The sequence below is a fragment of the Ovis aries genome, chromosome 24, assembly GCF_016772045.2.
Source record: "Ovis aries strain OAR_USU_Benz2616 breed Rambouillet chromosome 24, ARS-UI_Ramb_v3.0, whole genome shotgun sequence".
NCBI classification, from domain to species: Eukaryota; Metazoa; Chordata; class Mammalia; order Artiodactyla; family Bovidae; genus Ovis; species Ovis aries.
The window spans coordinates 22,354,295-22,376,442 of record NC_056077.1 but is presented as its reverse complement, the minus strand read 5'-3'; the positions used below and the strand labels follow the sequence as shown (position 1 = coordinate 22,376,442).

Below are 22,148 nucleotides of genomic sequence, written 5' to 3'. Positions count from 1 at the left end.
AAATCCTGTGTGTGGCTTCCAGGACTGGTGATGTTGTGAAATATGTGTTTGGGTTTTATTTATATGTTGGCTGGGTTGCCAATTTAAAAGAGGGATTTGCTGTCAAAAGTCATGAAGCTATTGTCCGGGGCTGTTAGACCAGGAGCGGAGTTAGTAGAGAAGTAATGTGTAGGGCAAAGGGTCCCTATGAAATCAATACAGGATTTCAAGTCTCTCTCCATCACTTATTGGCTGTGTAACTGCTGTTACTTAACCTCTCAAACTTCCAGCTTTTTCTCTGCCTGTAAAGTGGACATGATTCACCTATCCTATAGAGTAGGTACATATATAAAGCATTCAAACATGAGGAGAAGGGGGTGACAGAGGTTGAGATGATCAGATGGCATCATCAACTCAACAGAAATGAGACTGAACAAATTCCAGAAGATAGTGAAGGGCAGGGAAACCTGGCGTGCTGCAGTCTACGGGGTTGCCAAGAGTCACACACGATTGAGCAACTGAACAACGATATGATGGTGGCCATACAGCAAAGGTTTAATCTACCATTAAAAAAAAAAATCTTCCTTACAGTGCACGGAACTTTGTCTTATACATAACAGTCATACGTGCTTTTGTCAAATGTATACTGAGTGTACAATAATTAGGATAACAATCATTCAATAAAGCTACCACCTTGCAAGCACTTGCTATGTGACAAAGCGCTTTATATATTTTCTCTCTCTAAAGAATTCAATGTGACAAGGACTACCATTTCTGGCAGGATTTGAAGCTGGGCAGGTTGGTTTCAGAGTCTACACTTGTAACCTCTTATTATACAGCTGCCTGTATAAGGTTCTCACCCAGACATTGCACGGATGTGTGGGTGTGTCCTCCCGTCTGGGAGCTCTCTGTCCAGGGGAGAATATAGAAATCCAGCCATGTGTCAAAAACGCTGGCAGACCACAAGGGAGAGGTATGGGTTAATCAATTATTTTTGAACTATTGTAGGACTTTCTCACCCCGACGCTACTTCACCCTCTCAACATCTCTAATGAGAGACAGAATTATCACTTCTGTTCTCAGTGTCCAAGGCATATGAGATTTGCAAAAAGGTCACTTACAAGTTAGTGGCAGAGTGGAGACAGTCAGCCAGAACTGCCGACACCCAGCCTCTGGTTCTTAGGGGGGTTTTTTTTTGATAGAAAACAAGCCTAAAAATAGCATCTGTCTTTGCTGCACGTTGAAGAGAACCAAAACACTTGCTTTTAAAAATTATTTTTAAAACTAGCAGATGGCATTGGCCAGAGAGAGAGAAGTAAGTGAGGGAGAGATTTCAGGAGCTTGCTTTCTGCTTGGAAGAACTCAACTTGCCCCCCACCCCCCAAACTTATTAGTTAGAATCTCAACATCAGGGAGAGAACTCCAGGGTGGATAATGCCATGTTCTGTGGTCTGTTTCTACCTCGAACTGTATGTGGGGCTCCCCTGAGATCTGTCGTCTCTAAACTGTATCGAGTGTGGTGTTGGCACACCGGTGCTTCAGCTATTAAACGTTACGGCTGGCATCTTGCTGTCCTTTCATTTTCCGAGCAAATACTTAATGATGCCCACTCTATGCCAGGCTCTCCTACTGCCAGAAATGCTGCTGTGAATGATCCGCGGTGCCCGACAGTAAGGATTCCCCAGGCAAGTGGGGAGACCAGACAAACTTCCAAATGGCAACGTTTCCTAAAATGGGGAGGGAGATAATTTTAGGTGGGCTATGGATGCATATGGCTTTACCTTTATAGTTCTGTGTTTATTTTGATGCGTACTGTGAAAAAATATCACTAGGACTTGAAGCCCCTGATTTTACAGCTACTGATTTGAAGAGCCAACTCACTGGAAAAGACCCTGATGCTGGGAAAGGCTGAGGGCAGAAGGAGAAGGGGGCAACAGAGGATGAGATGGTTGGACGGCTTCACTGACTCAATGGACATGAGTTTGAGCAAACTCCAGGAGATGGTGAAGGACAGGGAGGCCTGGGCTGTGCAGTCTATAGGGTCGCAAAAAGTCAGACATGACTGAGCAACTGAACAAGACTTCTGGCAAGGGAGAGTAGAATGCACGGAGTTACAAAGGAGGAGATTCAAGCAAGGCAGGGTGGGCCATCCACCCAAACTTCAGTCTTCTCACTTTAAGATCTTTACCGAGTATACCATCTAACTCATTTACTAACATTTACTTATTTTAAAATATTTTTTCATTAACTCACCTTTTTTTCCTACTTAAACACAGTTACTTAAAAATTTTAAAACTTCATATCAAATTCACAAATGAAGAGTCACTGTTTCCTGTTTTAAAAAAATAAATGCCTACCTGGACTCTGTTGACTCTACACTATAACCAGTCTGCTTTTGGTACATCAATCCCTTAAATGCCTTACTTTAGAAACAAACGTCCCTGTACCACCAAGTTCATCTCCTACTCCAGAGCAAGGAAGATTAGTTTTGGAAAGCACTGCCAAGGGCAAGCTAGAGCCCATCTTGAGCAGGGAAGTGAACTTTTTAGAACTTTAACTGAGCATTTATTTTTGTAAGTCACAGTATCAGGAGTTAAAGGGACAAAATTGATAAGATGCAAGTCTTGCCTGCAGAGAATTCAGAATCTCAGTTCAGACAAAGACATGACTAACTCAAGCCATCATCTAAAGTAAGATGTGTTCAGAGAAACTTCACGACAGGTAGAGAGAGCGAGCTCTGGGGACTTCAGCTCATGAAATGGCCTTCAACCAACACCTCCAATTCTAGCATAATTATCCCCCCCCCATAGATAGCTTGCTCAGTTGTGTGATCCAATGGGCTGTAGCCCACCAGACTCCTCTGTCTATGGAATCCTCCAGGTAAGAAAACCAGAATTGGTAGCCATTCCCCTCTTCAGGGGATCTGCCCAACTCAGGGATCGAACCTGGGTAATGTGCATTGCAGGTAGATTCTTTACCATCTGAGCCACCTGGGAAGCCCATTCCCGACCCCCAACCCCCATATTGTCCTAAAATTTGACTTTGTTCTCCTACTGTTTCTATAAAATTATTCCAAGGTTTTAAAGATCGTTCTCCTAGTCATGTGCAGTGGATTTGAATCAGGACCTATCTGCTGGCCTCTCCTACGTGGACATTAGAAAGTAGGTATTGAGTCTGGACTTCAAGTCCAGCTACTTGCTCCTGCTACTTGCTCTGTTTTCCAAAGAGGACTTGTCACAGCTCAAAACATCAGCTCTCACTGCTTTAGGCTGATGAATCTTGACTTCAGTTTCCACCCTCTCCCTTTCTCCTGAGCTCCAGTCGGCTCCAGCTGGCTATAGGACGTTTCTACGTGGGTGTTCCACCGTCAACTCCAATTAAAGGCTCTGAAAGGCAAGCTCACCATCTTTCCCCTCAAACTAGCCAGTCTGCTCAACTTTCAAAGTGTTCCTCCCTAATTGTCCTCGTTATTGTGGTGATTTTTCATTTACACACTGCCCTTGTCCCTGAAGCGTGAAACAACTTCAGTTAATTTTAAATTTCCTTTCCCCATGACCTCTCATGTTCAATCAGTAAATAAATTAAATATCTGTCTGTCACTGCAGCGTGGAAAATGGTTGGATAGCATTTCTCAAATTTGGAGTGTGAGTATGAGGATAATGACTGGGGACTTCCCTGGTGGTCCAGTGATTAAGACTCCATGCTCCCAATGCAGGGGTCCTGGTGGGGAAACTAGATACCACATGCCATAACTGAGACCCAAGGCAGCCAAATAAAAAATAAAATAAAATAATGGCTGCATGTGCAGAGTTCACCAGGGGGGTCATGGAAAGGGCGGGGCATTTAAAGAGATAATCACCGTTCCTCTAAGTCAGCTGAAAGGAGGATGTGACATGATGCCCATGTAACTGCCAGGAGGACACCTGCCACTTTTAATAAGGTATCCCGGACAGAGAAAATCAGCAATGTGGGCAACTCTAAGCGTGTACTCTCTCTAAGGTGAGCTGCAGTAAGTGTTAATCTATTTAATGATCTTTAGTGATTTGCCAAGCTGGTCAGTGAGTCAATCCTGTCTGTAAACTGTTCTCTTACTGTAGAGATCCATCTGTTTCTCTCAAGAAGCTGTGCAGTTAAGGGCTCTCGCTGTGGCATGGGCTTGTCTTGAGTGCAAGTCCTAGAGATCCTGCTTACTCTGAGATCTTGCATTAGTTACTTAAACTTCCTCTGCCTCCTTGAAGGGACAGGAACAGCTTCTCCTCCAAAGGAAGTTTGCAAAGATGTAACAGATGATGCGCACAGAGTCCACGCAAACTGGTGGAGCCTCATTCATATGAGGGTGTGACACCTTATTTCCTCTGTATTCTGAAGCCGAAGAATCACTACCAGAATCATGCAATCTGATGCTCCTCTAACTGCATTTTCAGCTTTCTAAGCTTTGCACTTCCACATAGAAAACAGTTCTCAAGTTCAGTTCAGTCGCTCAGTCGTGTCTGACTCTTTGCAACCCCATGAACTGGGGCTAGGGCCATCTCTCTTCTTCGCTGGAATTCTAGGGACCTTTGATTACTGAATGAATACACAAAGGTCACCATAAAGAGGGCAGAGAGAAGCAGGCTGTGTCCATTCCTACCCATCCCAGCTCTGTATGCCTGGGTTGCATTCCTGGGTCCTTTCTTGCACTCAAGATTCTTGGATGGCTTTAGTTGCCTAAGGCCCAGACACCTATCTGTCCAGCTTCCTCTCCTTGGAGACACTGACTACCCTATTTGTACTGTTAGCAGCAGGCTATGTCCTGCTCCAACCCAATCGATCTCCTTGGACTCAAGATGCTGTCTCCCACCTGACAAGAGCACCAATTATTCCTTCCCTGTAGACACAACTCCTCTTCAAGTTTCCTACTGAACTAGTAGTCAATTACTAGGTGATTGGACTAGGAATAAAACAACTGACCTATGCTGAACCAATCAGATTCTCTTTCCTGAGTATGAATTGGAATGTGGGAATCTGGCGGACAGGCAAACAGGGGCTAGGGAAGCCATGTAACCATGAGCAGGAAGAAACAAAGAAAGCACGGAGAAAGAAACAGAGATTTAGTCTAAAAAGCCTTGAAGTTCTGGATCTTCGTGAGGCTCAGGTATTGCCTTTTGGTCGTTTCTTTCTAATATTTTCTTTGAAATATTTGAAAGAAGGGTATTCTATTTCTTGCAACTCAACCATAGAGACTACTGCCAAGAGCTTCCTACAGCAACACCCTTACATTTAATCATATCCTTGGATACTGCTGCCAACCCAAACTTGACCCTGAATTACAAGGACCCCTTAGACAATCTCCGTGCTCAATGGACATGTCATCAGGAGCCAGCTCTACAAGCGGAATCATTCTCATCCCCTTCCGTGTCCCTTTTTGCATTCTGGGTTGACGTCCCTCCCAGCATGCCTTGCAACTGAGTTCTTGCTGGGCCACAACAGCAAATTTGGGGAGGAAGTAACTTCTGTCCTTCAATGACTCATGAAATCTAATTCTATTTAAAAAAAAAAGAAGTGCATATGTTCAATTGAAAAGAAAACATTTAAAATAGATGTTTTGCTAAGGAGACTCAACTGCCTGTGCCCACTGGCAGTTGGGAAATTGCATGAATGTGCCGGGCTGACAACTGTCCCTGGGAAACACTGCAAAAAGGCTGGAGGAAATGCAATCCTTTTGTGCCCAGGCAGCCAGGTGCCCCTACAGCACAGCTCAAAGGGGTAGCCTCATTTATTATCTGTTCTGCATTTTGTATACCATCTCTTTTAATCTTCACTTCTTATGTCACTTTAAAGATGATGAAACCAATATTCAGATCTGTTAAGTGAATTCCTGGAAGTCACACAGCTAGGAATCTCAGACCTAGATTTATTTGACTGAGAAGCTCCTACTTATCCCTTTGTACTTCTAGAAAATTTGGCCTAACCCCCATTCTCCTAAGACCAGTTCCTCTAATGAGCAAATCGTTAAAAATTCAACCCCCTTCTGATGGCTTCTGCATCTGTGTATTGATGCAGAAGCTGAAGCTCCAATACTGTGGCCACCTGACCCAAAGAGCCGACTCATTGGAAAAGACCCTGGTACTGGGAAAGACTGAAGGCAGGAGAAGAGGAAGACAGAGGATGAGATGGTAGGATGGCATCCCTAACTCAATGGACAAGAGTTTGAGCAAGCTCCAGGAGATAGAGAAGGACAGGGAAGCCTGGCATGCTATAGTCCATGGGATTGCAAAGATTTGGACATGACTTAGCAATTGAACAACAATTTCAGTATTAACTTTTGCCACCTTGTGGTACATTCAACACTTTTAAGGTATTTTATCACAGACTCTCCTGAAATAATATAAATTCAAAATGAAGACAATTACCCGCAGGCCCCTCCCTAAATCAAATTAATGTTTTGATTTGTCTATATCTCTGATTCTTTTCCATGTGCAAATCCAATTTTAACACATTTAGAACAATCTCTTAAATAGAATTTGATATCTTACATCTTCTGTTAAATTGAGCCATGCATATTTTTCAAGGATTTAAAAAATCCAGTTGTCTAAGAATACTTCTGATGTAACTTTGCTTTTCTAAACAAGTTTTTTGAAATTAAATTTGCATCATTTTAAGGATGACAAAAACTGTTTCATACATCGGTGGGGAGTCTTTTTCCCTTTTATCTATTCTGACCACCACCAAGATTCTTTTTCTTTTATTAAGAATCTTTTATCTTCCAAATTCTAAATCTGTAGCAAGAAAAACATATCAAGTGTGTAGCACGCTACACTAGATCTGTCATTTTTTTTTAAAGGTAGCTGATTCATAAAGGAATTCTGGGTCACAAGATACAAAATGACACTCCACTCGGGCTACACTGGCCTGGTCGCTGCTCCTCAAACACGCCAAGCATGTCCCTGCCTGGGGCGTTTACACTCATTCTTCCTGCTGTCTAGAACACTTTGCCCTGAGATATCCACATCCCTCGCTCCCTCATTTGCTCTGGTCTCTGCTCAAATGTCATCCTTATCAGAAACACCGCCCCGATCATCCAATCAAAAATAGCATCTCTGTCTTCATCCATCATCTCTTGCCCCCTTGTTTTTTGTTATTATTGTTTATTATCTGTCTCCCCCACTCGAATGTAAATTCCAAAGGAACGGGGGACTTTTATCTCTTCTGTTCATGGATGCATTCTCCCAGTGGTGCAGCTGGGTCCTGACACATTTATGTCAACAAATAAATACTTGTTGACAGAATCAATAAGCATTAGTACCGTCTGCCGACTGGCAGTAATGATCTGACTTCCAGGGCTGCTGGCTTTAGGGATATTGTCTACTCCGGCTCAGGCTCCACCTCCAGAGCACCAGTCTGGGGTCAGGGAAGATGTAGTTCCAGAAGGTGACGACGACCACCTTCCTGGGCTTGCCTGCTCACCTGAGCTGGGCTGATACTGCTCTGTCTCACCTATAAGCACGGCTCCCTAAATCTGAAAATCACTCCGACCATAAAGTCTTTCCAATCATAATAATATCCTTCTGAGACAAGTGGGTGATGCTTTCCTAGTGAAATGAACACCTGAAGGGGCATTAGGTCACCTGCCACTCACCGACAGTGTCAAAAATCAAAGTCAAAATGTTAGTCACTCAATTGTGTTTGCCTTTCTGTGACCCCATGGATGGAAGCCCGCCAGGCTCCTCTGTCTGTGGAAGAATACTGGAGTGGGTTGCATTCCCTTCTCCAGGGGACCTTCCCGACCCAGGGATCAAATCCATGTCTTCTGCACTGCAGGCAGATTCTTTACCATCTGAGCCACCACGGAAACTGTCACTTACAGTGTAAGCTGAGCCATTGCAAATTTCTGAGGGTTGGCTTCCTTTGAGGACGTGTGAACAGTAGTATGTGCTTTTGGTGCCTTTGTTAAAATCAGGCATGATCATGACAGTGAAGATAATTTATAAGCTAGAAAAAGGAATCTGGACGTAAGATGGAAGCAAGCTAGCAAGGCTTCAAGGTTGAGGGTTCTAGAGTCCTACAGAGCAAATCCCAGCCCCCTGTCCCCTTTTCACAGATGAGGGCACTGTGAATGGCAACTGGGAATTGCCATTCCCCCACTCCCACGTGGCATTGCTCAAGTTACTTCTCAGAATACCAGCGCCCTTATCTCTACACTGGGGGCAGTTCCAGGGCTCACCCAGGGTGGTGTCAGGAGGATAAAATGAGAGGTTATCTGCAGAGTGTTGAGTACAGGGTATGACACTCACCGAACACTAATGCCAGCTGCCGCTTTTTATTGTTTTTGTCTGTTAAGGCCATTTTGGTAGCAACTCAACATAATCTATTAGGAAAAACTTGGGTTCTGGGTTCAGCAGTGCTGTGTTGAAGGCAAACTACCCTCCATGTCCCAGATCCTCAATCCTTTCATCTTCAAGGTGGGATGTCAGATAAATCCTTCCACCACAAGATTCTTTGTGAGGCTGGAATGAAGCAGAGTATTCACTGGTCCACACGATGGCAGATGATCGGATGGAGAGTCAGGTTCAGTCCAGGGAGGGAGAGGGGTGGAAAGTGGAGGGATGCAGTAGGGATGATATTTTATGGAGCAGGTGAGGGATGTGGTCGGGGCCCCGCTAAAGCTAAGAGACAGGCTGGCTGCCGGCAGTTCCACCCCAGATGAGTCAGACGAAATGGGAATCAGGGAACATGCACTCAGAAGACCTCACCCTGTAGTGATAAAGTGTAAAGCCCCTTGGAGCCTGGCTGCCTGGCTTCCAATCCTGGCCCTGAAATGTACGAGCTATTACGTATGGCTTTAGTGCCCTCATCTGTGAAATGGGGGTGATGCTGGGACCCATCCAGGGGTCATCATCCATGTGGCTTAAGAGGCTGGACCTGTGTCTCACATATTGTAGGCATTATTCTTGTTGTTTAGTCTCTAGGTCATGTCCAACATTTCTGCAACACCATAGACTGTAGCCTGCCAAGCTCCTCTGCCCAGGGGATTTCCCAAGCAAGAATACTGGGGTGGGTTGCCATTTCCTTCTCCAGGGGATCTTCCCAGACCAGGGATCAAACCCGAGTCTCCTGCTTGGCAGGCAGATTTTTTATTTTTTTAAACCACTGAGTGACCAGGAAGCCCTATTGCATTATCAAATCTCTGAAATAACTTCTGTGCAGAGTACATCATGAGAAACACTGGGCTGGAAGAAGCACAAGCTGGAATCAAGATTGCTGGGAGAAATATCAATAACCTCAGATATGCAGACGACACCATCCTTATGGCAGAAAGTGAAGAGGAACTAAAAGGCCTCTTGATGAAAGTGAAAGAGGAGAGTGAAAAAGTTGGCTTAAAGCTCAACATTCAGAAAACAAAGATCATGGCATCTGGTCCCATCACTTCATGGGAAATAGTAGAAACAGTGTCAGACTTTATTTTTGGGGGCTCCAAAATCACTGCAGATGATGATTGCAGCCATGAAATTAAAAGACGCTTACTCCTTGGAAGGAAAGTTATGACCAACCTAGATAGCATATTAAAGAGCAGAGACATTACTTTGCCAACAAAGATCCGTCTAGTTAAGGCTATCGTTTTTCCTGTGGTCATGTATGGATGTGAGAGTTGGACTGTGAAGAACGCTGAGCACCAAAGAATTGATGGTTTTGAACTGTGGTGTTGGAGAAGACTCTTGAGAGTCCCTTGGACTGCAAGGAGATCCAACCAGTCCATCCTAAAGGAGATCAGTCCTGGGTGTTCATTGGAAGGACTGATGCTGAAGCTGAAACTCCAGTACTTTAGCCACCTCATGAGAAGAGTTGACTCATTGGAAAAGACTCTGATGCTGGGAGGGATTGGGGGCAGGAGGAAAAGAGGTCGACAGAGGATGAGATGGCTGGATGGCATAGCTGACTCGGTGGACGTGGGTTTGGGTGAACTTCGGGAGTTGGTGATGGACAGGGAGGCCTGGCGTGCTGCGATTCACAACTGAGGGACTGAACTGAACTGAAACTTAAAATACAAGTGCTTAGACAAGCGAAAAAGTAAATAAAAGCATTTCAGTGGGGGCCTTTCACTCAATAAGCATCTGCTGAGTGATGTGGTGTTGGATGTGAGATAGGAGAAGTCTTAGCTTTCCTCTCTGCTGACCCTGCTCAGCCCCCAAGGGCCTTCCACTCAGCTGGCAGGAAATGCATCTCCCTGAGCCAGGCATAACTCTGCTACTTAAAGTTACAGTACTTCTGTTTTTTTTTTTTTTTTTTTAAATTTTGGCCACCACACAAGGTATGTGAGAAGTTACATTTTTTTTTCCTGCAAATACAGACGGGATAACGATTTCATCTGATCCTCACCAACCAGAAAGCAACCAGTTTCATTCCCAGCCTTGCTGGATGGGGCCAGTCTTCGAGAGGAGGCCTTTCTCCCCACACAAGACTCGAATCCACTCAATTCTCTTCCCTGTTAATCGCTCTTCCCTGGCAGGTGACGGCTCGTGGAGGGGACCTGGGATGTTGCACCGTTTCCATGCATGCCCAGGCCCTACTCCTCAGTTCCAGAAAGCATACTGAAATTCAAGACTCAACGTTAAAAGAAGAGCCTCAAATCCACTCTATCATGTTTAAAACAGTAAATTACAAATGAAGATACTTTACTTATGAGTATTAGTCACCAACGACCAATTTCCCCCAATCTCAACACATTCAACTGAAATTGAAAACTGCTGCTCCAAGATAGCCCAGGCTCTTCCTTGAGAACAAGGTCTCCTTCTTAGTCTATTTACCACTGAAACTGTCCTTCATCTGGTGATCTCCACAAGTCAATTTAGGAACTGCCAATAAAAGAGAAGATGTGGGAATGAGGGAGTCTAGAGGTCTAAGGGTCTAGTCGTGACTTGAATACCTCCAGGCTTTAACTCCCCAAGGTAACATTAGAGATTTGGACTTGTAAGATGTATGCCCTTCTCCTTCTCTGCCAAGTCTCATATGATGTGAATTGTTGCTCACTTAACATTTTTCTTTACAAAGACTCTATTAAGCAAACTTGAGTCACTTTGGGGGCATAACAGTGAACCAATTCATGAAAACTGTCAAGTAACAGAAAACTCTCATCTATCTATTCTGATTTCTAGATGAACTGTATCACCAGGGGACAAAGAAACAGGTGAGAGAAGTCTTTCTTTATAAAAGCATCCAACTAATAAAGAAAAAGAAATGATAGAATTAGGAAATCACCACCTCACAGTCCTTTATGAATTCATGGACCCAGACACAGAGCATCTCTGGTTGCCAACATACAAAAAGAGGGGCAACTGGACATTATGTGCCTTTGGATTAAAAAAAACAAACAAAAAACCAGCCACCTGGTTTTACCAAAGGGATCAAACTTGAGTCTTGCCAAACCTCTAGGTTCAGAACCAATTTTCAAAAAACAGGGGACAGAGGAAACAGATACGGTGGCCCTCAGACAGCAATCAGAAAAATTCAGACTGTGAAAATGTTATGGGTCAGACAGCCCAGGCTCTTTAGCAAGTAAAAAAACGATGGAAGGAATGGAGAAGGAAATCATTATATTAACGACACATTAAATTTCTACAAAGTGGAAAGAGTAAACTATCTTATCAAGGGATGATAAAACTTAAGTGGTAAAACTATAGAGACAGGCAAAGAAGTCAAGCTACCATTTGAGGGGAGATGACGATTAGGACACAGAGAAACCTCTGGAGTGGCTGCCAAAGTTCTTTCTTGACCTGGATGGTGGTATAAGGAGCTTACCTCTGAAAAAACTCATTATTAAAACACTCATTGTGTGTAGTTTCTTTATATTTGTCTTAAAATATCTCAAAATTTAAAAATTAAAAGACTTTATAGTGCTGTCTTAAATGAAAGAAATCTGTAAAAAATATATAAAATAAAAGCAAAACAATGACTTAGAAACTGCTATTTAGGGATTTCCCTGGTGGTCCTGTGGCTATGACTCCATCCTTCCAAAGCAGGGAGTCCAGGTTCGATCCCTGGTCAGGGAACTAGATCCCACATTCCGTAACTAAGAGTTCCATGCCGCAACTAAAGATCCTGCATGCCACAGTAAAGACCCAGCACAGCCTAAATAAATATTTTAAAAGGAAACTGTATACCTATGGCTGATTCATGTTGATGTATGGCAGAAATGAACACAATATTATAAAGTAATTATTCCCCAGTTTAAAGTAAGTAAGTAAAAGAAACTGCTATTTGTCAAAGCTCAGAACCTGCAGCCTGGTCCTCTCTCTCTCTGTTAAAAAGGCAAATGTTAGAAAGATGTCAATGGCCATGCTAGCACCAAATAGTCGGAGAAGGCCATGGCACCCCACTGCGGTACTCTTGCCGGGAAAATCCCATGGACGGAGGAGCCTGGAAGGCTGCAGTCCATGGGGTCACTGAAGGTTGGACACAACTGAGCGACTTCACTTTCACTTTTCACTTTCATGCATTGGAGAAGGAAATGGCAACCCACTCCAGTGTTCTTGCCTAGAGAATCCCAGGGACAGGGTAGCCTGGTGGGCTGCTGTCTATGGGGTTGCACAGAGTCGGACACAACTGAAGTGATTTAGCAGCAGCAGCAGCACTACATAGAAACATCCTCCTCAAGGTACTCAGAAGAATGTACAGTGAACTAAAAAGAACACAATTTAAAATTCGTGCAGCATCCAAAATCACCCTTCAAACTGCCCAGCACCATACTGCATGGAGGTACATGCTCCACACACTGGCAAACACGACTTCAGCTCTCTGCCGGCAGCAGAGTGAAAATCTTCTCATAGCCCATTGTCACCAGCAGATCCGGATAAGAGGCTGGTGGGTCAAAGCCTCCGAAAGAAATACTGCACACATGCTCCTAGAATGTTCCCTCTCTCTCTTGACCTGTGGCAGGGAGCCTGGGATTCGGGGCAAGGGCCCCAGCAGAAAAACCATCCCTTCACCCAAAATGCAGAGAACAACCTGGGGACTCTTTGACTTCTCCAGACTCTGCTATCACAGCAGCGTTCCATTGTTTGCTAATATCCCCATGTCTGTCACCTTTGCTTTAAGAGGAGAAAACAGGACTAGCTTCTCAAAAAGAGGACCTAGCTTCCTCAGCTCTATACCTCAGTACCAGTCCAGGCCAAAGCCAATGTTAAATGTCTGTGAAGTGGATAACCAACATTTATGAGTGTCTGGGGGCTTCCCAGGTGGTGCAATAGTAAAGAATCTGCCTACCAACGTAGGAGACATGGTTTGATCATTTGTCAGGAAGATCCCCTGGAGTAGGAGCTAGCAACTCACTCCAGCAGTCTTGCCTGGGAAATCCCATGAAGAGAGGAGCCTGGCGGGCTACAGTCCATGGGGTCACAAAAGAGTTGGACATGACTGAGCAATCGAGCTGAACACAAGAGTGTTTACCAGGTAACAAGCACCGTGTTAAGCATGTCTCATGTGCAATCTCATTTCCTCCTCATAGCAACCTTGGATGCAGCTACTATTACCCCTTTACATATGAAGAGACTGAGGCCCAGCAGGGTTGCATAATTTTCTCAAGGCCACTCAGCCAGAAAATGACAAAGCTGAGATGTGAACCCAGGTCCCTCTGACCCCAATATGTATCAAGAAACTCTCACAACAAGGAAGGAGCCAGGTTCTGACTGCCCCTCTCACCACAGGTAGTTTCACAACTAGTGTACAGCCTGCACTGAGAAAACCCATCCCAAACCCAGTCCCGGGTCTTTCTAGGCTGGCGGGGGACTCAGTAGAACTTAGCAGAGCACAGGACTTGGGGATGCTGGAGGAGAAAAGAAACTTTAATGCACACACAACTTACAATAGCATCCCATAGCGCATAGGAGTTGGGTTCTAAAATCAGAATGGAGGGTGCAGACTGGAGCAAGTCAGAATAATCTTGAACGTGCCCTGAAAGCATCTTTAAGACTCTAGGCCTTTGCCCTGCGAAGCTTCCAAAGCAAGAATTAACTCTCATCTCTTTGCATTTTGGCTCTGCCCTGCCTTCCTTCCCCTACTCCCACCCCCTCCACACACACAGTGTCTGGTACCTGGGAAAGGCTCACAGATGAGGCAGATGGCTGAGAAAGCTAGGTCCTATTTCTGAGAAGGTCGTGCTCTTAAAGCAAAGGAGACAGACAGGGGGAGAGTTACCAGTCTATGCAATGGGGGCTGTGACAGCAGAACCCGGTGAATGGGGCCCCAGATTGTGGTCTGATTGCCACAAGCACCTGCTTAGGGATGGAGAGCCAGGTCTAGTATGCACAGGGGGAAGGAAAGAAGTTGTTCAAAGGATGTCTCTCATTCTCACAGATGAAAGTAGAATCACAGTGAATAGCAGATAGTACACAGATTTCCTCTTCTTCTTAGAAGCCTAGCTCTGAGCTCACCCATCCCCTACCCAGGCTGTGCCCCCTGCCCCGGGAGTCCTATGAGGGCCATGCAATCTGCAGCATGGAATCACACATTTATTTGAAGGATCTGGAGGCCTGACCCTGACCCTGTAGGGGCACCCATGAGGACCTCTGCCCTCATCCCCATCTGTAACTGCTGCTAGAACATCTCAGATTGTGGTACTGAAAGTCCTCAGTCCCTGTCCCCAAGTCACCTCTTGCTGCCAGAGGAGGGCCCTGCTCAGTTGGTTATAAAACCAATTGCCTGAGTTTCTTTATCTTTGTTGAAACAGCATCTGCCTCAGGGGAGAGCACTTCTCAGTGGCAACCTCAGAAAAATGCTCCGCAGCCGTCCCTGGGCCTGACAGCTTTCTGTCTCCAGGATGGGAAGGGCCCGGGTGCCTCTAGGGGGTGGCCACTGCTCGAACCACTCTGGCCAAAGCCTGGAAGCCTAGAGGTGGGGGGGTCCAGCCCCCAGGTAGTTACCATGGTCTGGAAGCAGGAATGCAGCTGGGTCAGGAAGGGCGGCTTCCCGGGCAGGGCCAGCACCCGCTTCTCCACCATTGTGCATTCCACGTCATCATCCTGGATGACCACGTCCTTCTTCAGGATCTTCACGGCATACAGCTCATCTGTGCCTTTTCGCTCTGAGAGCATGACCTGCAAGACAGCGGGCATGTCAGTGAATTGAAGGGGCCCCCAGTGAAGCCACTGGTGGCTAAGGGTCATTCAGATCCATTCCAAGCTTCTTCCAGACGCCCTCAGTGGATGCTGATATGATACATGAAGTTTCCCACGGACCTTGAAACTTGAACGGCTGAACCCAATCGAAAAGAGGGTAGTTCCAAGACAGAGACAGACTCCCCGACATAGAAAACAAATTTATGGTTTCCAAAGGGGAAAGCGGGGGTGGTAGGATAAATTAGGAGCTTGGGATTAACAGAGACACACTACTATATATAAAATCGGTAAATAACAGGGGGCTTCCCAGGTGGCTCCGTGGTAAAGAATTTGCCCATCAAGCAGGAGACTCGGGTTCGATTCCTGGGTCGGGACTATCTCCTGGAAAAGGAAATGGCAACCCACTCCAGTATTCTTGCCTGGGAAATCCCTTGGACAGAGGAGCCTGGCAGGCTATAGTCCATGGGGTCACAAAAGAGTCAGACATGACTTAGCGACTAAACAACAACAAAACAACAAGGATCTACTGTACAGCACAGGGAACTATTCAGTATCTTGTATTAATTATAACCTCTAATGGGAAAAGAATCTAAATAAAGGAATATAGATAATATAAACTGAATCACTCTGCTGTACATCTGAAACTAACACAACATTGTAAATTAACTAGCCTTCAATTTTTCAAAAGAAAACATTTAAAAATAGAAGACAGTTCCAAGAGTGACGAGCATGTATCAAGATATCCCTCTGGGATACGTATCAGTGCCCAGTCAAACATAAACCCCGTGAGCGCAAATATCTTTGCCTGTTTTATTCGTTGGTGTACCCACCACGAGCCTGGAATAGTGCCTGGCACACAGCAGATGTTCAAGAAGTATTTGTTGAAGGAAGGAATGATTGAATTCCTGATAAAAACTGAATTGGGGGCAATGGTTCTCTTATTCTTTCAGTTATTTAATATTTACTAAGAGCCTGCTAAGCATGGAGAAACACCATTAGATGAGCAGGCACGTTTCCTGACACTGCATTCCAGGGAGGAAGGAGGACTTTGGACATTAATCACAGGGATGATTAATGTAATATTTTAACATCCCCTCCTGTGTCCTGGGGCTTCCTTCCGCACAGCCATGGACACAATCAGAGCATGTTAATCAGCGTGGCTCGTGACACATCATTATTTTCACTGGTTGTGACTATGCCAGAGGGAACAGTGACCCGCAGGTACCATTCTCAAGAAGCCTCTTAGAAGTTTGGGGCAGGACCATGTTGTCCAAGACCTAACCTGGTCTGGGGGCTTCTGAGAAGGCTTCCTGGAAGAAGAGGCAATCAGATCCAAGTAACACACTGCACCCACTGGGTCAGATATTTTGCAGGCAATAATATCAATCATCACATTATTTTGAGTACCATGTGCCAGACAATGAGTGGTTCTCATTTATTATTTCTCATTCACTTTGCCTAAGACTCTGGGAAGTCAGTACCATTAAGAACTGCATTTCATAGAGGAGAGGCAACATAGGGGTGGCCGATTAAGAGGTACAGACTATTAGGTATAAAATAAGCTACAAGGATATACTACACAACACAGGAAATACTGCCAATATTTTATAGTAACTATAAATGGAGTTTAACCTTTGAAACTTGTGAATCGCTACAACGTATGCCTGCAACTTATATAATATTGTGTATCAACTATGCTTCAATAATAAACAAACAAAAGTTTTAAATTAATGAATTAAAAAGAAAAGAGCTCTATCTCATAGGTGGCTCACAGAAAGTAAGTAACCTGTGACACCAAAAATTCAGTTAGGGACAGAGCCAGGATTTGAACCCAGTCTACCTGAACTAGAAGAAATGGAATAGCCATCATGGTCAACCAGAGTCTGAAATGCAGTACTTAGATGCAGTCTCAAAAATGACAGGATGATCTCTGTTCGTTTCCAAGGCAAGTCATTCAGTGTCACAGTAATCCAAGCCTATGCTCTGACCAATAATGCTGAAGAAGCTGAAGTTGAACGGTTCTATGAAGATCTATAAGGCCTTCTAGAACTAACACTCACAAAATATGTCCTTTTCATTATAGGGGACTGGAATGCAAAAGTAGGAAGTCAAGAAATACCTGGAGTAAGAGGTAAATTTGGCCTTGGAGTACAGAATAAAGCAGGGCAAAGGCTAATAGAGTTTTGCCAAGAGAACGCACTGGTCATAGCAAACACCCTCTTCCAATAACACAAGAGAAGACTCTACACATGGTCATCACCAGATGGTCAATATGAAAATCAGATTGATTATCTTCTTTGCACCCAAAGATGGAGAACCTCTCTCCAGTTAGCAAAAACAAGACTGGGGGCTGACTGTGTCTCAGAACATGAGCTCCTTATTGCCAAATTCAGACTTAAATTGAAGAAAGTAGGGAAAGCCACTAGACCACTCAGGTAAGACCTAAACCAAATTCCTTATGACTATACAGTGGAAGTGAGAAATAGATTTAAGTGATTAGATTGGATAGACAGAGTGCCTGAAGAACTATGGATGAAAGTTCATGACACTGTACAGGAGACAGGGATCAAGACCATCTCCAAGAAAAAGAAATGCAAAAAGGCAAAATGGGTGTCTGAGGAGGTCTTAAAAACAGCTATGAAAAGAAGAGAAGTGAAAGGCAAAGGAGAAAAAGAAAGATACACCCATTTGAATTCAGAGTTCCAAAGAATAGCTAGGAGAGATAAGAAAGCCTTCCTCAGTGACCAGTGCAAAGAAATAGAGGAAAACAACAGAATGGGAAAGACTAGAGATCTCGTCAAGAAAATTAGAGATACCAAGGGAATATTTCATGCAAAGATGGGCACAATAAAGGACAGAAATGGTATAGACCTAACAGAAGCAAAAGATATTAAGAAGAGATGGCAAGAATACACAGAGGAACTATTCAAAAAAGACCTTCATGACCCAGATAATCACGATGGTGTGATCACTCACCTAGAGCTAGACATCCTAGAATGTAAAGTCAAGTGGGCCTTAGGAAGCATCACTATGAACAAAACTAGTGGAGGTGATGGAATTCCAGTTGAGCTATTTCAAATCCTGAAAGATGATGCTCTGAAAGTGCTGCACTCAATATGCGAGCGAATTTGGGAAACTCAGCAGTGGCCACAGAACTGGAAAAGGTCAGTTTTCATTCCAATCCCAAAGAAGGGCAACGTCAAAGAATGCTCAAACTACCGCACAACTGCACTCATCTCATATGCTAGCAAAGTAATGATCAAAATTCTCCAAGCCAGGCTTCAGCAATACATGAACCGTGAACTTCCAGATGTTCAAGCTGGATTTAGAAAAGGCAGAGGAACCAGAGATCAAATTGCCAATACCTGTTGGATCATAGAAAAAGCAAAAGAGTTCCAGAAAAACATCTATTTCTGCTTTATTGACTATGCCAAATCCTTTGGCTGTGCGGACCACAGCAAACTGAGGAAAATTCTTCAAGAGATGGGAATACCAGACCACCTGACCTGCCTCCTGAGAAATCTGTATGCAGGTCAGGAAGCAGCAGTTAGAACTGGACATGGAACAACAGACTGGTTCCAAATCAGGAAAGGAGTAGGTCAAGGCTGTATATTGTCACCCTGCTTATTTAACTTATAGGCAGATCCATCATGAGAAATGCTGGACTGGATGAAGCACAAGGTGGAGTCAAGATTGCTGGGAGAAATATCAATAACCTCAGATACGCAGATGACACCACCCTTTTGGCAGAAAGCGAAGAAAACCTAAAGAGCTTCTTGATGAAAGTGAAAGAGGAGAGTGAAAAAGTTGGCTTAAAGCTCAACATTCAGAAAACTAAGATCATGGCATCTGGTCCCATGACTTCATGGGAAATAGATGGGAAATAGTGGAAACAGTGACAGACTTTATTTTGGGGGGCTCCAAAATCACTGCAGATGGTAACTGCAGCCATGAGATTAAGACACTTGCTCTTTGGAAGAAAAGTTATGACCAACCTAGACAGCTTATAAAAAGCAGAGACATTACCTTGCCAACAAAGGTCTGTCTAGTCAAAGCTATGGTTTTTCCAGTGGTCATGTAAAGATGTGAGAGTTGGACTATAAAGCTGAGTGCCAAAGAACTGATGCTTTTGAACTGCAGTGTTGGAAAAGACTCTTGAGAGTCCCTCGGACAGCAAGGAGATCCAACCAGTCCATCCTAATGGAAATCAGTCCTGAATATTCATTGGAAGGACTGATGCTGAGGCTGAAACTCCAATACTTTGTCCACCTGATGCAAAGAACTGACTCATTTGAAAAGATCCTGATTCTGGGAAAGATTGAAGGTGGGAGGAGAAAGGGACAACAGAGGATGAGATGATAGGATGGCATCACCAACTCAATGGACCTGAGTTTGAGTAAACTCCAGCAGTTGGTGATAGACAGGGAGGCCTGGTGTGCTGTGGTCCATGGGGTCGCAAAGAGTCAGACACGACTGAGTGACTGAACTGAACTGAACTGAACCTGACCTCAAGGTCTCTGCCTTTATACGCTCCACTTGTCAGAGCTCTAGAAGACTCCTCCAGGAGTTTAGGTGGCTGAGGAAATGAAAATGCTCACCCATTTTTCCTTCCCTAGCCCTCACCAAGGCAGAAACAGTGACTCCACTGAGATGTAAAGAGTAGGCTGAAGACAGACATTTTCTGCTCCCAGATTCCCCAGGAGGCCAGGGCTAGGGCAAGAGCAGGGAGGGCCATGAGCAGAGGTGCATGTGTAGAGGGAGTGAAGGCTGGTAGAAGCCAAGCCATCAGCTGGGAGGACCCCCCAGGACATGGGAGAGGCCCAGCACTGCGAGTGTGGACAGACCTGCTGTCCCGTCACTACTGGTCAATGTACTGTCTAACAATCCTGAATACTTGTGAACACCCCACCCCACCCAACCACCACCACCCAAGAACCCAAGAAAGTGGCCCTGAACTTCTTGAATGTCAGTGCAGCCCCCTGGCTGGAGGAGGAGCAATTTCTCCAGGCACCAGGCGCAGGCACCATATGTCTGTTTCAACTACCGCCATTCTACAGATAAAGAAACTGAAGCTCAGAGAGATGAGCCTACTCGAGCTGACTGTTTAGTCCATGTTCAATGCATGAGACAGGGCTCTCAGGCTGGTGCACTGGGACGACACAGAGGGATGGGATGGGGAGGGAGGTGGGAGGCGGGTTCAGGATGGGGGACTCATGTATACCCGTGGCTGATGTGTGTTGATGTATGGCGAAAGCCACTACAATACTGTAAAGTAATTAGCCTCCAATTAAAATAAATAAATTTTTAAAAATGCAAATCTGACCAAGCTACTCAAATGCCTTCAGTCCCTCAGTGGCTCCTTCAAGTGAAACAATTCCATGACCACGTCCTGTCCTCTCTTTCCCTGTGGCTATCCATTCCCACTGCCTGCAGTGTCCTCTCACACTCGTTCACTGCTCTGAGAATCTGAGATTCAGCTCAGCTGTCACCTTCGTCTATATCCCTCAATGACCCACGAGACCAAAGGGGTCACTCCCTCCTCTGGACCATGGGACTGCTTTGCAGCTCTGCCAGGTACTTGACGCAGGTGTTTCCTAACTTCATTCACCATTCATGTGCCTTTTTCTCTTTTCACATTTTTCCCCCTACCACATAAACTGGTATTTCATCAGTATTTTTCAAACCTAGTCACATCTTTACTTAACCACACTTATCTGAAAAGGAAACTCTGGATCACCACTATTAATGGCAAGCCTATTGCATCCTTAAATGAAAGATGAGCAGAAAAATAAATATGAACAGAGCAGCACTAGGAGATTCTAGGTGGATGCTACTGGCTGCTGAAAGTACTGAGCCAGACCCTGCATTTTCTCCTTGTGTAAGGAAAAGAGTGATATTAGCAAATGTTAGCTATCGGTGGCACGCAGTCAACAAATGAGGCTTTCTGGTTCAAGTAATTAGAAAGACTAAGAGAAAACCTAAAAACAGAGACTAACCTTATCATGTTGCAATTTAATTTTATTTCACATCACATCTACTTACCACCTTTAAAAACTCAAATTACTAAACTAAAATCATCTTGCAAATCATCAATACTATGTGCTTTACATCTTAGAAAATACTGTTGCATTTGTAGTTATAGTTATTTTTTTGTGTGAAGATTCTCAGTGCCTTGCCTGTCCTAAGCTACAGGGGTAGGGGGAGAATAAGCCAGTACCAGAATGCTGGGAGCCAGCACGGGAGATCACACCCATGACAAGGTCATGTGGAAGAGAACTGTTAAGCAAGGCTTCAGGACTCGAGGGGCTCCCTAGACCTGCTCAAGCATCTACCCCCAAACCAGAATCTGTCTGTCTTACTATTTTATGTCTTTCATCAACTCTTCTGACATTAACAGGGGGCTCAAGCTGGTTTTAGAAAAGGCAGAGGAACCAGAGATCAATTTGCCAACATCCGCTGGATCACGGAGAAAGCAAGCAAGTTCCAGAAAAAACATCTATTTCTGCTTTATTGACTATGCCAAAGCCTTTGACTGTGTGGATCACAGGAAACTGTGGAAAATTCTGAAAGAGTTTTGTGGGAATACCAGACCACCTGACCTGCCTCTTGAGAAATTTGTATGCAGGTCAGGAAGCAAGAGTTAGAACTGGACGTGGAACAACAGACTGGTTCCAAATAGGAAAAGGAGTACGTCAAGGCTGTATATTGTCACCCTGCTTATTTAACTTCTATGCAGAGTACATCATGAGAAACACTGGACTGGAAGAAACACAAGCTGGAATCAAGATTGCCAGGAGAAATATCAATAACCTCAGATATGCAGATGACACCACCCTTATGGCAGAAAGTGAAGAGGAACTAAAAAGCCCCTTGACGAAAGTGAAAGAGGAGAGTGAAAAAGTTGGCTTAAAGCTCAACATTCAGCAAACGAAGATCATGGCATCTGGTCCCATCACTTCATGGGAAGTAGATGGGGAAACAGTGGTAACAGTGTCAGACTTTATTTTGGGGGGCTCCAAAATCACTGCAGATGGTGATTGCAGCCATGAAATTAAAAGACACTTACTCCTTGGAAGGAAA

The 22,148-nt window shown here is 44.6% G+C and overlaps 1 protein-coding gene across 2 annotated transcripts in view; it reads right to left on the bottom strand.

Annotated features, from left to right (window-relative positions):
• PRKCB (protein kinase C beta) overlaps positions 1–22,148 on the bottom strand; it is a 374,676-nt gene that overhangs the window by 47,992 nt on the left and 304,536 nt on the right. For both annotated transcript variants that reach the window (XM_027961511.2, XM_027961512.2), the window contains exon 10: positions 14,874–15,047. In XM_027961511.2, the coding sequence (XP_027817312.1) occupies positions 14,874–15,047 (174 nt within the window). The remainder of the gene's footprint in view (positions 1–14,873; positions 15,048–22,148) is intronic.